General features: G+C 43.4%; 1 protein-coding gene across 1 annotated transcript in view; it reads right to left on the bottom strand.

Moving 5' to 3' along the window:
* Positions 1-1,303: 1,303 nt before the first annotated feature.
* Positions 1,304-13,440, bottom strand: part of NUDT15 (nudix hydrolase 15) — a 56,473-nt gene continuing 44,336 nt past the window's right edge. The window contains exon 3 of the mRNA XM_078657330.1: positions 1,304-5,859. Within this exon, the coding sequence (XP_078513456.1) occupies positions 5,723-5,859 (137 nt within the window). The 3' untranslated portion in view covers positions 1,304-5,722. The remainder of the gene's footprint in view (positions 5,860-13,440) is intronic.

Raw genomic sequence — 13,440 nt, 5'->3', positions numbered from 1 at the left:
TTGCTAAATTCAGCAGAATTCAAGAAATCAGTGCTATTTAATAAAGCACAAATGTGAGACTACGATACGCAAGACATATTAACTTGATGGCTTAATCCCTCGTCTTTTTTTAACAGTTATTTGAGAGGGAAAGTCTAACTCAAGCTGGGAAATGACTAGTCAGACTGTCAAAGAGATTGACTGATAAGACTGTCATAAATAAAAAGTTTGACCGTATCTCCTGTTAAAAGACGCAGGACCTCATTTTAAAATGCATATGGCAATACAGAGTCATATGTGTTTATATACAGCAATACATTCACATCAGTGTTAGCGCAGTTATTCCTATGGAGAGACCATATTTAAACCACAGCGTTAGTACTTCATGTTACACCGCAAGGAAGCCTGTTTTACCTAAGGCGGAAAAACAGTAACCACTGTCCAGTTTGGATGTAAAAAAAAAGGTGCCAATCGGTGCACACCGTTGACTGTTGGGAGACAGACAAAAAGGACATGATTTAAACCTTAATGCATCTATTGTGAGAAAAACAGCTACATATCGTTAGAGGGGTTTGAATGCTTACCTATATCAGAAGAGCAGTAGTCTCTATCCGAGTAGTTTAATTAGAAGACACCGCTCTGTAGAATATAATAAAAACAAAAAGGTATGCCTTGACCCTAGCTGCATTAAAAAGTGTACTATCAATAACACAAATCATCGCATGACTTACCAAATTGGTGATCGGTGAGTCGTAGTATTGTACGCGTCCCGCTTTCCGAAATCAGACCACTTTTCGGGCTGTAAAACGGCACAGTTTTATTTGGACGGCTTCTACTCAGTGGTATAGACAACGGACTATCATCATTCCACATTATTGGAAAAAGCGTGGCGGCCATCTTAAAGTATCTATGTTCCACATTATTAACAACACAAAGCTGTGTTGCCGTTTCACAGTGCCCAGCCATAATCGAGTAGGTGTTGTATAAATGTAATTACTACACCACGGATTGAATTACGCAGATTCAACATGTATGGCTAAATTCATATAGAGCCTTGAACTAGCGACTTATCTTAATCACGTATTTGTTTAACGCGTGGCTGCCAACTAAGACCGCATTGTTCACAGAAACAAAGGGCACGCGGCTGCCATCTTAAAGTGTGCAACTATGGCTTAGATCGACCTTTCAAGTGTTGAGTTTCACAGATTGAGCGTATTGAGCTACAGCTTGAAATAAACTTTAGAGTTGAGCTTTGCAACAATGTGAGAACCATTTTGAAATTATAAGGGACACCCAAAGTGAAAACACAGAGGAAGAATACAAATCGAATGTTCAAATTTAATATATACATATAGGTATACAGCAGAATCATGGTGTTTTGCAATACCAGATAATGTTGACATTTTCATGAAATCAGGATTACAGATACACAAGAAGGCATTAAACTCTTTCAAATAAACTAAGATGTATTGCTCGAATGGTTACAACAATTCTCACTTAGTGATTAGGCATGTTCCTTCGAAATGTGTTATACATTTTATACAGTTAACATGTGCAATAGTTGTTACATTCAAAGAGCAACAGGATCCAGAGACAGTGAAACAATGGTGGACTGTATCCACTGTTTACAAAGGTATCAGAACTGGTCACAATACATAACGTATTACTTTCAACAGATACACGCAAGTGTGTGCCATTCAATTGCTGAATTGAGTCCTTTAGTAATACTGTCTGTACAGCAAATCCATTGATTTTCTTTAAAGTTAAAATACGATCCACATTTGCCGGTCTAATTGAGGGCCTGACTACTTCTACCACCCACCGTATCATATCTTTCTCTGAATGTTTTGCCTGACAATGTTCGACTAGGGATGCATTTTCCACCTTACATCGAATCCTTGATTGGTGTTGAAGAATACGTTTTTTTACTATTTAGTGGTTTTGCCTATATAATGCAGGCCACAAGGACACTGGACACAGTACACCACGTTGCTTGTATTACAATTAGAAAAATACTTAATGGTAGTCTTATGTACATTTAACTCAAAAGACTTCATAGTTCTGGAGCACATATTACACTTATGGTGACCTACTACAGGGATTAACTGTCCATGTTGTCCACTACATGAGTGTCAGATGTGTCATATGCATGCGCAGGTCGATCCTTCAAGTTGGAAAAGGGTTTCTCAATTAATTCTGGAAGTCCAGTCAGCAGGGCCCAATGTTTGTTAACTATTTTCTTAATGCTATTAGTTGCTCTTCTAAATGTAGTCACACAGACTAACTGTGGTTGAGTCGATTTATGCTTTACTTGCAGCAGCGCGTCACCGTTATACCACGCGTGTTTCAGAGAATTTTTGAGGAGTTTGTCTGGATAGCTTTTCTTTAAGTTTATTTGCCTTCAAAAAATAGTCCTGCCTTCGTGAACAATTTCTGCATGGGCGCAGGAACTGCCCGAAGGGAAGACCGTCCTTGAGAGCGTGAGGGTGGTGGCTATTATATTTCAACAGTGTATTCCTTGCCGTAGGTTTAGTATATAGAGTGGTACAGAGCAAATTATTGCTGTCAACTGTGATTGAAACATCTGAAAAATTCATACTATTGTTGTCGGATTCCAATTTTAATTTTAAATGTGGATTCCTAGAAATAATCCAATCATGAAATTGAAGTAGCAGATCTTCACTACCTCTCCAAATACGTCGTCTATATACCTTAGCCAACAAATGATGTTAGACATGAAAGGATTTAGAGTATCATAGACAAACTTCTGTTCAAAATCTGAAACATAGATGTTAGCTATGTCAGGGGCATAAACAGCCCCCATCGCAACACCTCTTAGTTGTTGGTAAAATGTATTCTCAAATAAGAAAAAGTTCTCACACAAGGAAACTCCGACACATTCAATAATAAAGTTGGTCGGGACATTATGTGGTCTAGGTCGACTTTACAAAAGTTGTTCAATGATATTTAAAGCCTCTATCTGTGGGATGTTGGTATATAGGCTTTCAAAATCCAAACGGAACGGAGGAGGAGTACACAAAATTGTTGAATAGCACAAAGCTTCACCAAACGTCACCAAATGTAAAGAGGGGTCCAAATATGCAAATGAAGTGCAAAGGAGCCAGAATGCATAAAGGATCCAAGTTTATACCAGTAGTTCACAAGTGGGATCAAAAGGGTGGTTTTCAACCTCATTGATCACTGCTGTTGTGTCCCTGGTGTAAGTTGCTGCCTCTGTGGCAAAGGGGCGAATAAAAAAAGTCAGCATATTGGGGGTATGGCTTCAGAATAGAATTGCAACTCGAGAATCGGTCTTCCGGGAGGTGTAATGGCATTCTTGTGTACCTTCGGTAGAATGTATATTACCGGTACAGTTGGTGATTTGGTGATCAAAAAGGAAGCCTAGTTCTCGCTAAGCCAACCACCATCATGCCCCGGTCGACTAAGAATAGAGATAGTATTAGCCAGGCGGTTGGTGGGATTGCCTGTCAGCTTCTTGTAGAATGTTTCTATAGACGGTTGTTTTAGCAACTCCACTCTATAGGCCTCTTTATCCCAGAGCATAATACCTCCACCTTTATCTGCTGGCTTGATTATAGTACCAGGAAGGGTATGGAGATGTTGGAGAGATTTATGCTCATCTTTTGGAAGATTATATTTTACAAAAGGTGTCTCAAAAAGATTCTCAAATTCAGTAATTATGGCGTTCTCAAAAGTTATAATCTCTTTCGCAACCATTGCACTGGTCGGAAAAAATATTGAACGGTTACGTAAACATGATGGCACGTGATGACGTCACTGGCAACGTCATGTAGAGTATTTGAATTGGTGTAACCAAACCAATTCAAGATGGCCACCGTGCGTGAGCACGTGATGACGTCAACCCCAGTAACGAATCCGAATAATTAAAAGATGCGGTGATGTGAGCAGTCAGGCAGCGCGAGTGAGCATGCGTGAGACGCTGCTCGAGCCGGCAAGTGACCAAGAGGTGCGGGAAATGCCGGAAAAGATCTGAAATGCCCCAATGATCTCCAAAGCGAGACCCGATAAGGAGCAGGCAGTTGTTCCAAAGCTGACAAGCAGCAGGAAGGTTTCCTAACGGAACAGAGGAAGAGTGCACAAAATTGTTGAGTAGCATAAGCTTCACCAAACGTCGCCAAATGCAAAGAGGGGTCCAAATATGCAAATAAAGTGCAAAGGAGCCAGAATGCATAAAGGATCCAAGTTTATTTCAGAGTCTACTGAGCCCATGGGAGTGCGACTCCCTTCGCTGCTGGTTCGAGTCCAACTGCCCTAACAGTTGATGTCAGGCCGCAACGAACAGGTGAACCACCACAGGTCCACATTCAAGTACAAACATGCTTACACCCTAGTTAATGGCGTGTGCATACCACCATCTAGAACAGAATAGTGAGAAGAGCACGCGCCATTACAAGCGTAAGTATGACATAACATTACAGTATGTTAGAGAAGCTTGCGTTACTTCTTCCTGCACTGATGTTCCTCAACCAAACTCTACTGAACTTCTAAAGTATGATCTATTTATTTTGCAAAAAACAGAAATCTCTAATTAACTGACTGCGGGGCGAACAATACTCAAACTAGAGTGACTTGAGATGAACATAGGGGATGTAAGGAATGAAAGCATACAAATAGGGTTGGCTACTGAGCAAGAGTTTAGCTGCATCTGTGATTCCCAGTAAGTATGAAACATAAATATTTATTTGTAGGGTAACCACCTCCCTCAATATTATTTTGTACATAGTTTCCAGTCCTAGGCTTTTGTACAATACCCTGATACATTCTGGATGTTGTGGTCTTATTTTGCTTCCACTGAAGTAATTAGACCAATAAATCTAACATCAATGATTTGTAAGTGAAAGTTCAGGATGGGATACAGTGTCTGTAAATACCTAGATTCATGTAGTTAACCAGTTAATTTGATTTAACTCGCATACTTCATATGTTGTGCACTTACTATCTACAACTATTTGTCCATACGTAGTAACATGTCAATTATAGAATTGTTCCTACTAGGCATGTGCGAAATTAAGCAGAAATAACTGGAACATTTTAGTTATTGCTACATTGTTCATTGTACAGTATTATACTGCAGCATTCCTATAACTTATACTACCCCCTAAGTGGGGCACTGAAGCGCTTATCTACAGGAGCAGTACGCTACACCATGAAGGGGGTGTGGCTGGATGTGGTCTTTGCTTTGATCCTACGTGGGATGTTTTTCCATGTTGTGCGTGATGACCACTGAGGTGCGGTTATTGTGTTATGGGACGCAGCAGGTAGCAGTGTGGTGCATGATGAAGTATGAGGGGCAGGTGTGCAGTTTTATGGTTGTCAGTATGCTGGTAGCTTTGAACATGCAGGTCCCTTTATGATATTTTATATTATATAGTCTGCTTAGCTGGATACTGCACTGGGGTGTCCCATCTAAGATTTTGTGTATAGATGTTAATGTCCTAGGACCGTAGTCTGCAAAGGGAAATAAAAAGCCTTAATCCACACGAGCCCTAGCAAACAGAAAAGGGCTAACGCACAATTTACAAGAGCCATTACACACGATAAAAAAAAAGTGAAAACATGTTTAAACATATTCCAACGGGTTCAAGTTCAGTTGTCGACGTCGATAATGCCCTCGAATCTGATAATGCAGCCTAGAGTTGTGTATTATAAGAAACCTTATTTTCAAATCATGATAAAATCTTTCGATGAATTGTTGCGCCATCTAGTGGCTGTTCGGTGTATTTCTAAGATGATCAAAATCTTCATTGAAAGGATTGTAACCTTGCTGTCTCAAACAAGCCAAAGCATAGAAAAGCTGGTCCGCTGGAGGGAACTCTTCCCATTTAGTCCATTTCCAACCTGCGAGGAAGCCAGAAAATTAAGCGATTTAGAAATCTGTTAAAAGCTAAACAGGAATGCCCCCCTCATATTGTACATCACAACAGAACAACACTGAACCTCGTTTTAAAAACAATGACATGGTATGCCCACACGTGAATGCAAATCTGATTTCTGTGAATTTCAGTCAGTAATTACCACAAAAAAAACTGCTTGTACGTCTGTCCGTCCAGTGCCGTAGGGGCCAAGAGGTGAAGAAGGCTTAAATGCTCTCGGGGTACTGTGGAGAAGAATCGAAAACAGCAGGCAAAGAAGGGCTCTACTTACACCATAGAGTCCCAGAGTCCCTCAGAAACAGTGGCGGCTGGCGAGCTTTAAAAGTGGTGAGGCATAATCCTCGCCATGCTTCCAGTGAGAGAGCAAAGCGAACCTTACTACTTCTAAGGGGTGTCTGGTGGTGGTGGTGGTGGGAGGGGGGGGGGGCAGGGGGTGGAGGGCGTTTCTGCATGGAAAAAAATGGGGGGGGGGGATGGGGTCGAATTGTGCATTTCAAACCACAATTACCACATAAACTTGCTAAAATACCAGAGGGCACTTCCGAAAAGATATCAGAACCTCCAATATGTGCCAGTGCGCCCAATGGTTACCACAAGTTCAACTCTGTGTCTCATCCTTCGCTATATGGTAAAAATTACCTCCATTATGCCATACCCACCTTTTTGTGGTGGGTGACACACAGATACCATGGATGCTGCCTTATGCCAAGAATTATATACAATATGCCTTTATCAGAATTTTGCCGTTGGTGTCACCTAAGTCTATGAGAGAATCGTATGCAAGCGATTTACAGTATGTCAGGATCAGAGTTTTCTCATAGTTTCTCTTACGCTCCCCCAAATACACCATGGAAAACCCTCCTTGAGGCTAAGAATTTGCTCCAGCAGTTTACTATAATTGTTCTATACACCGAGAACTGCCTTCCATATCCTAAGCTCTGCTTTGAGCCATTTGTGCTCTTATATGGTAAGAATTACCTCCAGTATGCCGGGGCCTTCAATTTCGCCAATAACGGCCACCATTGATTGATTGATTGTGGGTTTCTAAAGCGCTAGAATCGACTCCCGAAGGAGTATCTCTGCGCTGTAGACCGCTGGGGAACCCGTCCTGGCTTTCCCTGTGAGATGGTCCCTTCTGGGTATCTCCAAGGTGAAACCAGGCATCCCCGGCGTATGTGGGGGGCCGTTGTGGAGATGAGGCAAGCTAATGCCCAGAGTTGCCGAGTGTGATCCCTAGTTAGAGTAGGCACCAAGGTGAGAATTATCAAGTCCATTGACCCTGGTCCAAGACCCTGCCGCGTCGGGAATTGAACCCTGGTCCCGGGCCGTCCTCTGCTCCCGGGTCTGCCGCCTCTAACCAGTGAGCCACACCACTCCACATTATGCCAGTGTCACAATGTTGCTACGGTTACCTCCATAGTATTACCTTACCTAGGCCATAGCCTTCATCAGACGCACACGCCTAAAAACACAAACACACACTCCACCTCACTCTTTCTATTTCACTCCTCACTTACACCCCCATGCCCACTCTTACTCATACTCACTAACATACTCTAATTCCTCACTTAACCTAACTCACCTACACTCCCAGTCCATCACACGCCTACTCTCTCAATCATACTCACCCCCACTCACTGATTATCATTCAAACACACACACTCACTCTTTCCCATTCACTGACTCTCAATTCCCCCATTTACTCTCATACTCACTCCCACTCACTGACACAAACAGAGCAACACCACTGCATTTTTCTGTAATTCCACTGCTTCCTGAGTTGGCCACTCCTCCATGGCAGTAATAGCACAGGAATCCAGAGCTGGCAATAGCATGCAGCAATATTTCTATAGTGGAAACGAGGGGCCAGTCAGAGGAGCAGGGCCAGGATGAGCAGAGGAAGACCCTTCTCAAGCCCCCTGCCAGCTTCAGCTGGGGCTAGGCGCACAGCTCCACCAGAAGCTAGGAAAGGGCTTGAGATCTCACCCATGCTGCTCGTTGCGGCCTCTCGCGGGGCACATGGATGCATCGAAGTTCACCCAGACAGCCCAGGATGTACTGTGCTGCCCGAGCCCTGCACAGCATGGCTCCTAAATACAATGGATTGTGCCAGCATGAGGGGCCGTGGTTGAATTATGCCCCTCAGACATCTATTTGCAGATTACCGTTTTCTTAACCCACGCTTTGTATCTGGATCGTCGCTCCCCTCCTCCTGGGTTCAGGAGCCTCGAGAAGCCAAGAGGACTGACCTGCGACCAATGTTCACGAAAACATGAATGTCATATTTTCATATACATTGGTAAATGAAATAAATAGCAGTGAAGGTACAAAGAGGGGGCACTATGTGGCGCTCACAGGGGACAGAGCACCACCCAAAAGCCCCTGCTGAGGAGTCGCCTCTAACCATAAAGTGCCTTCAAACTGAAGTCAGTGAGATTAAACCTCAGTACTCAACATGGCAAACAAGGGTTTTTCTTTTACTGAATAGAACAGCAAAGAGAAGCCGTTTGCACAATGTAGTTAGAGGGTACACAGCTAGTTAGAGGGTCAACACATCCCTTCTGGTGTATCCAATATGAACACTGTAATAACCCCAGTGGTGGGTAGCACCTTCTGCATAGGGCTGCTCATCAGCCTGATCACCTATGGTGCCAATATACCAACACTTGAGGGCTCCATCATTTGGTCGTGGTGACCTTTAGGACACTCTTGAGGATGTCAATGTAGGATGGTGGTGCTCACCCAACATAGCATTTCCCTGTGCCTCCCACTCAACTAACATCTCATGAAGTTGCCATTAGGAACTAGACTAGGAACCCCTACCCAATTGTCCGGCTCCTTCTTTCGCACACTCTGCTGGCTAGCCTGCTGCACTCAGATGTCGTTGAAGTTTGGGGATGGGGGACACAACTCCTCTGGTCACTCGCTGGGGCAGCATGCCTGGGCATCAAGGGCAGCAGGGCTAATCCAGGGATTCCAGTGAGGATTCCGACAGTGATAAGCTTGTTAAGCATAGCTTGAGGAACATTATGCCAATCCCGGGCCTCTCTTCACAACACCGCTTCCCACTGGAGCACCGCATATTTTGAGGGAATTCAGACAATGGTAGAGGATAGCAACTGCTCAAAAAAGGAGCCATAAATATGCTCCAAGCATTCACTGATACCAGCCATAGTTTCCAATCTGAAACAGCAATAGACTGCTGTAGACCTTTCTCATTGCTAGAACTTCCGCCTGACTTCTCGCAAGATCCAAAAGGCTATCTTGGGTGTGGCTCCTTTGGATAAAGTATTGAAGGGGCTGAATACAATGAGGGACTCTCTGTGACCAAGACAGCGGAGGCTGTCGAAACGCGCTGGTTATTGCTTTGTTTCTTGACACCCCAATGGATTTAAGAATAAATTAATGCAAACTTGTGCGGATTACGATTGAATTATTGCGACTCCAAGCTTTCCTCCAGTCGAAGGAATCGTTGTTGTGAGGTATAGCGGTTGGGCTCAACCGCAGGAGTAACGCGGCCACGCTTGGCAGCGCCTACCGGGAGAGAAAGTGAGCCATACGGTTGGATGTATATATATTAATACAACAAAGTTACCATTATCATGTAGCTAGTTCAATCGTTAAGAAGACCACATATGTTCGCTTTATCTGGGCTTTGCAGTACTTCAACATTTGATCAGTGTTGGGCCTGGCCCTGTTTGCAGGGTTATCCCCAAACCTTTTGCCTTCCTCCTATTTTGCCCGACTTGATTTGGTTGGTTTTAAGACTCTGGGCACTTTACCACTGCTAAAGTGCATCTGCTCTCTGTTTAAATTGTATAGGTGATTGGTCTATCCAGGATTGGCATATTTGATTTACTAGTAAGTCCCTAGTAAAGTGCACTACAAAGACATTCCTTTGAAGTTTGCCTACTTCAAAGGCAAAAACTGGTATAAGTACTGGAGCTGTGACACCACAACTTCAGAACATTTCTGAAATAACAGGACATTTTACCAGGAAAAAGATCTGGATGCTGTAGGAGGAGACTGACACTCTGCCTGTCGCTTTGTGTGTTGGCCTGCTGCTTCTGTCTTGTGAGTGAAAGGGCTAGAATTTGATTTTGCAGCCCCTGAACGGTATACAGCCTTTACAACGAAACTTTTACAACGAACTACCATTACAACGCAACTTTTACAACGCAAACCATTACAACGCATAGCGCTTGGGGGCGCTCTACGATAGGGAATAGGTTTAATGTACTATCCAACACCTTCCCTACTATCCACGGGGACTGGAGTTGGAATAGTAAATTAAACTATTCACTATCCAGCGCCCAAAAGCATCATGCGTTGTAATGGGATGCGTTGTAAAACTTGCGATGTAAAGGTAGGCGTTGTAAAAGTATGCGTTGTAACGTCATACATCCCCCTGAACTCCTCTGCTGAGAGTTATGACCTGCCAAGGGGTCTCAAACCCATTTCTAGGCCCCTGGAGGTGACTTGGCTTCTAAGAACTAAGAAAATCCAAGCATCAACCCTCAGCTCCCGTTTATCAGACGCAGCACCGCTGTGCGGCTGAAGATTTGATGCAGCGCCTGCCATTCAGCTGAAAGATCATTGCAACCAGAGTCCCAAGCACTGCATCACTGACATCCTTGGCGCGTGCTCCGACTTCAGCACAGGCCCTGCTGTGCGGCTGAAGAAAAATCGGCACCTGCATCGTGGCTGTGAAATCTATGTGCCTGTTTCACTGCCGCATGACACATCACATCTGGTTTTTCGACGCATTGCCTCTGGGCTCCATGTTCTTCATCTCCCCTGATAGTAAAGAACCGACACATCACCTCCCCTGGCAGTAAGGAATCATAGTCACCTCAACTGGGAGTAAGGAATCAACGCATCCCTTTTGCTTTTCTGGCGCCTCACCTCCACTGCACTAGTTTTTGTCTTTGATTTTGGTGCATCTCCGGTACTTTGTGTTAAAAGTGATGTATCCATAGTGTACTGAACTAATTTAAACCTTTTTAAAGTGATTTCTTTACTTGTGTAAGTTGGATTATTGTCGTTTTGGTCTAGTTTTATTCAGATACATATTGGTTATTTTTCTAAACTGGTGTGGTGTCTATTTGTATTGTACTCACTGTATTACAGTGTGTGTTTGTACAAATGCTTTACACATTGCTTCTGAGATAAGCCTGAATCCTCGTGCCAAGCTGCCACGGGGGTGAGCAGAGGTTATCTTAGCTGTGTGACTACCTTACCCTGACTAGAATACGGGTCCCCACATGGATAAGGTGCAAACCTCTGCCACCTAGAGATCCCATTTCTACCAACAGGCTTTGATGAGGAGTACTCAAGACCATCAAGCATTCTCTTTGTTAGGTAAAATGTATCACAAGAGAGGAATTTGGGAAAATCAGAAAAGTTAGCTGTTTGGACTATAGTAGATACAATGGCACTGGAGGAAATAATACTAAGAAGAGTTCAGAGGGGGATGAGCGTCTAACAGGTGAGGTAGCCATTCCCATCTGGCCTGGTTCAAGGAATAGCCCACTACTTATGAGGAAGGATATGTGCTCAAGAAACACACTGGAAAGAAGAAACCATTTGAAGGGAACTTACCTTCTGTGGAGCAGGTTGAGAAGAAGGTGCTGGAAAAATCAAAAGTGTGTTCTAATTTCAGGATGGAGGAAAGGGGTAAAAAAAATCCATCCAAGTGCAATATGCTGATTTTGGGAGTCACCTTTGATAAACTGACAGGAAACACCTTGCTTACCTAGCGTCTCTAGAGGGTTATGTTTAAGGATGCACTGACTCACTAACATTAAATCCGTAACATACAATGGAGAAAGGATTGAGGTCCTGATCTTCTTTGAAGAACAGACAATAAATTATGGAGTTGTATGCGTCTGGATGCAATTAAAGTCCAAAAGTAGGTTTTATAACTAACTTGCAGCACAAACCAAAGAAACTAAATATATATATATATATATATATATATATATATATATATATATATATTACCTACTGGCGGTCGCCAGTAGGTATATATAGTTAGGATTTTTTCTCTATGGGTTTTTTGAAAATTCTATGTCTAATAACTTTGGCGTTTGTGGACGGAATTGGCTGAAATTTTCAGGAAAATGGCACATTTTGTTTCTGAGCAGCCCTTGAAAATTTGGGGGGGGGTTCGTCCAGTGGGGGCCGAGAAAAAAGGGGGGTCCCAAAACGTGTTTTTAACATTGAGTTTTCCATAGGGCGGTTGGCCTCACTTTTAGCCCGAACGGCTGAATGGATTTGCACGAAACTTGGCAAAATTGTAGGGACTGGTAGCCCGATGTGCCTTTTGTAGGTCTCAATATATGTGCCCCAGTGGATTTTGAGAAATTAACGTTTAAAAAAAGATATATATCTGTAACAGCGGACCGGTTAGCGCTCTGGTTCGCGGACTTTTCGCGCAACGGAGCTTTGTGAAGCGAAGCTGATTGGTTCTCCGGCGTCTGTCAACATTCCAAACAGTCCGTAGCGGCCGCCATCTTGTCTCTCGGTAGGACAAGAGGAGGTCAAAACAAAGGGGGAAATAACTATAAGGGGGCATAGTAGATCCTCGCTGACCCCCTAGGTTTGATGTGGAGGTTTTAAAAGGGCCCCGCGGGGCAAAAAAAATTAATAAAAATAATAATTGAACGGCTGAATGGATTTGCACGAAATTTGGCAAAATATTAGGGACTGGTAGCCCGATGTGCCTTTGCTAGGTCTCAATATATGTGCTCCAGTGGATTTTGAGAAATTAACGTTCAAAAAAAGATATATATCTGTAACAGCGCTCCGCTTCGCGTAACGGAGGTTTGCGAAGCTGATTGGTCATTCTGTCACTGGGCTATAGTTGGGCTACATCTGGCTGATATTTGGGCTACATTTGTTTTTTTGTGTGTCTGGCGGCCATCTTTGGGCTACATTGGGCTACATTGGGCTTCATTGGGCTACATTCGGCTAATTAGCAAATAGCTCATCGCAAACTAGGAATGGTAAAGAATCGCTATTTATTCCTTAAAGTTCGCTATTTAGGAAATGCAAATAACTTTGATGATACATATGGCGGTTCATCTCTAACAAGATAAGAAGCATAGGGATAGATTTATGATGACTGGCGCATCACCAGGGATGTGTTAGTCATTCTGTGCCGCTGTTCCGTCACCTATGGTGTGCTGCATTTACAATGCGGCGCATCATGGGGCAAAAACAGCACAGATGCGTGATGTATCTGTGCCGTAAAGGTGGCGCATTGCTGGAGTTGTATCGCAAGTGTGATGAAGCTCCAGCAAGGGTCGGGGGTGCCCCTGTCGCAGGGTTTCTGTTCTCACACAGAACTGTGGACAGAGGATTGGAACCTCGGCGAATTAGGGTGTCCCAAAACTCACGTTAGTAATCAAAAACTATTTAGCAAGCTAGGTACAGTGTCACATTGGATATAACAAACTCTCAATGTTTAGACAATCCAGAATATGAACTTATAGTACCTCAGGATACGTGGAACTCATGAACAGTCGGTCGTTATAGATTTCTT

Source organism: Lissotriton helveticus, chromosome 8 (genome assembly GCF_964261635.1).
Source record: "Lissotriton helveticus chromosome 8, aLisHel1.1, whole genome shotgun sequence".
Taxonomy (NCBI): domain Eukaryota; kingdom Metazoa; phylum Chordata; class Amphibia; order Caudata; family Salamandridae; genus Lissotriton; species Lissotriton helveticus.
Note: the sequence above shows the minus strand (reverse complement) of the source record. Positions and strands in the feature narration are given on the sequence as shown.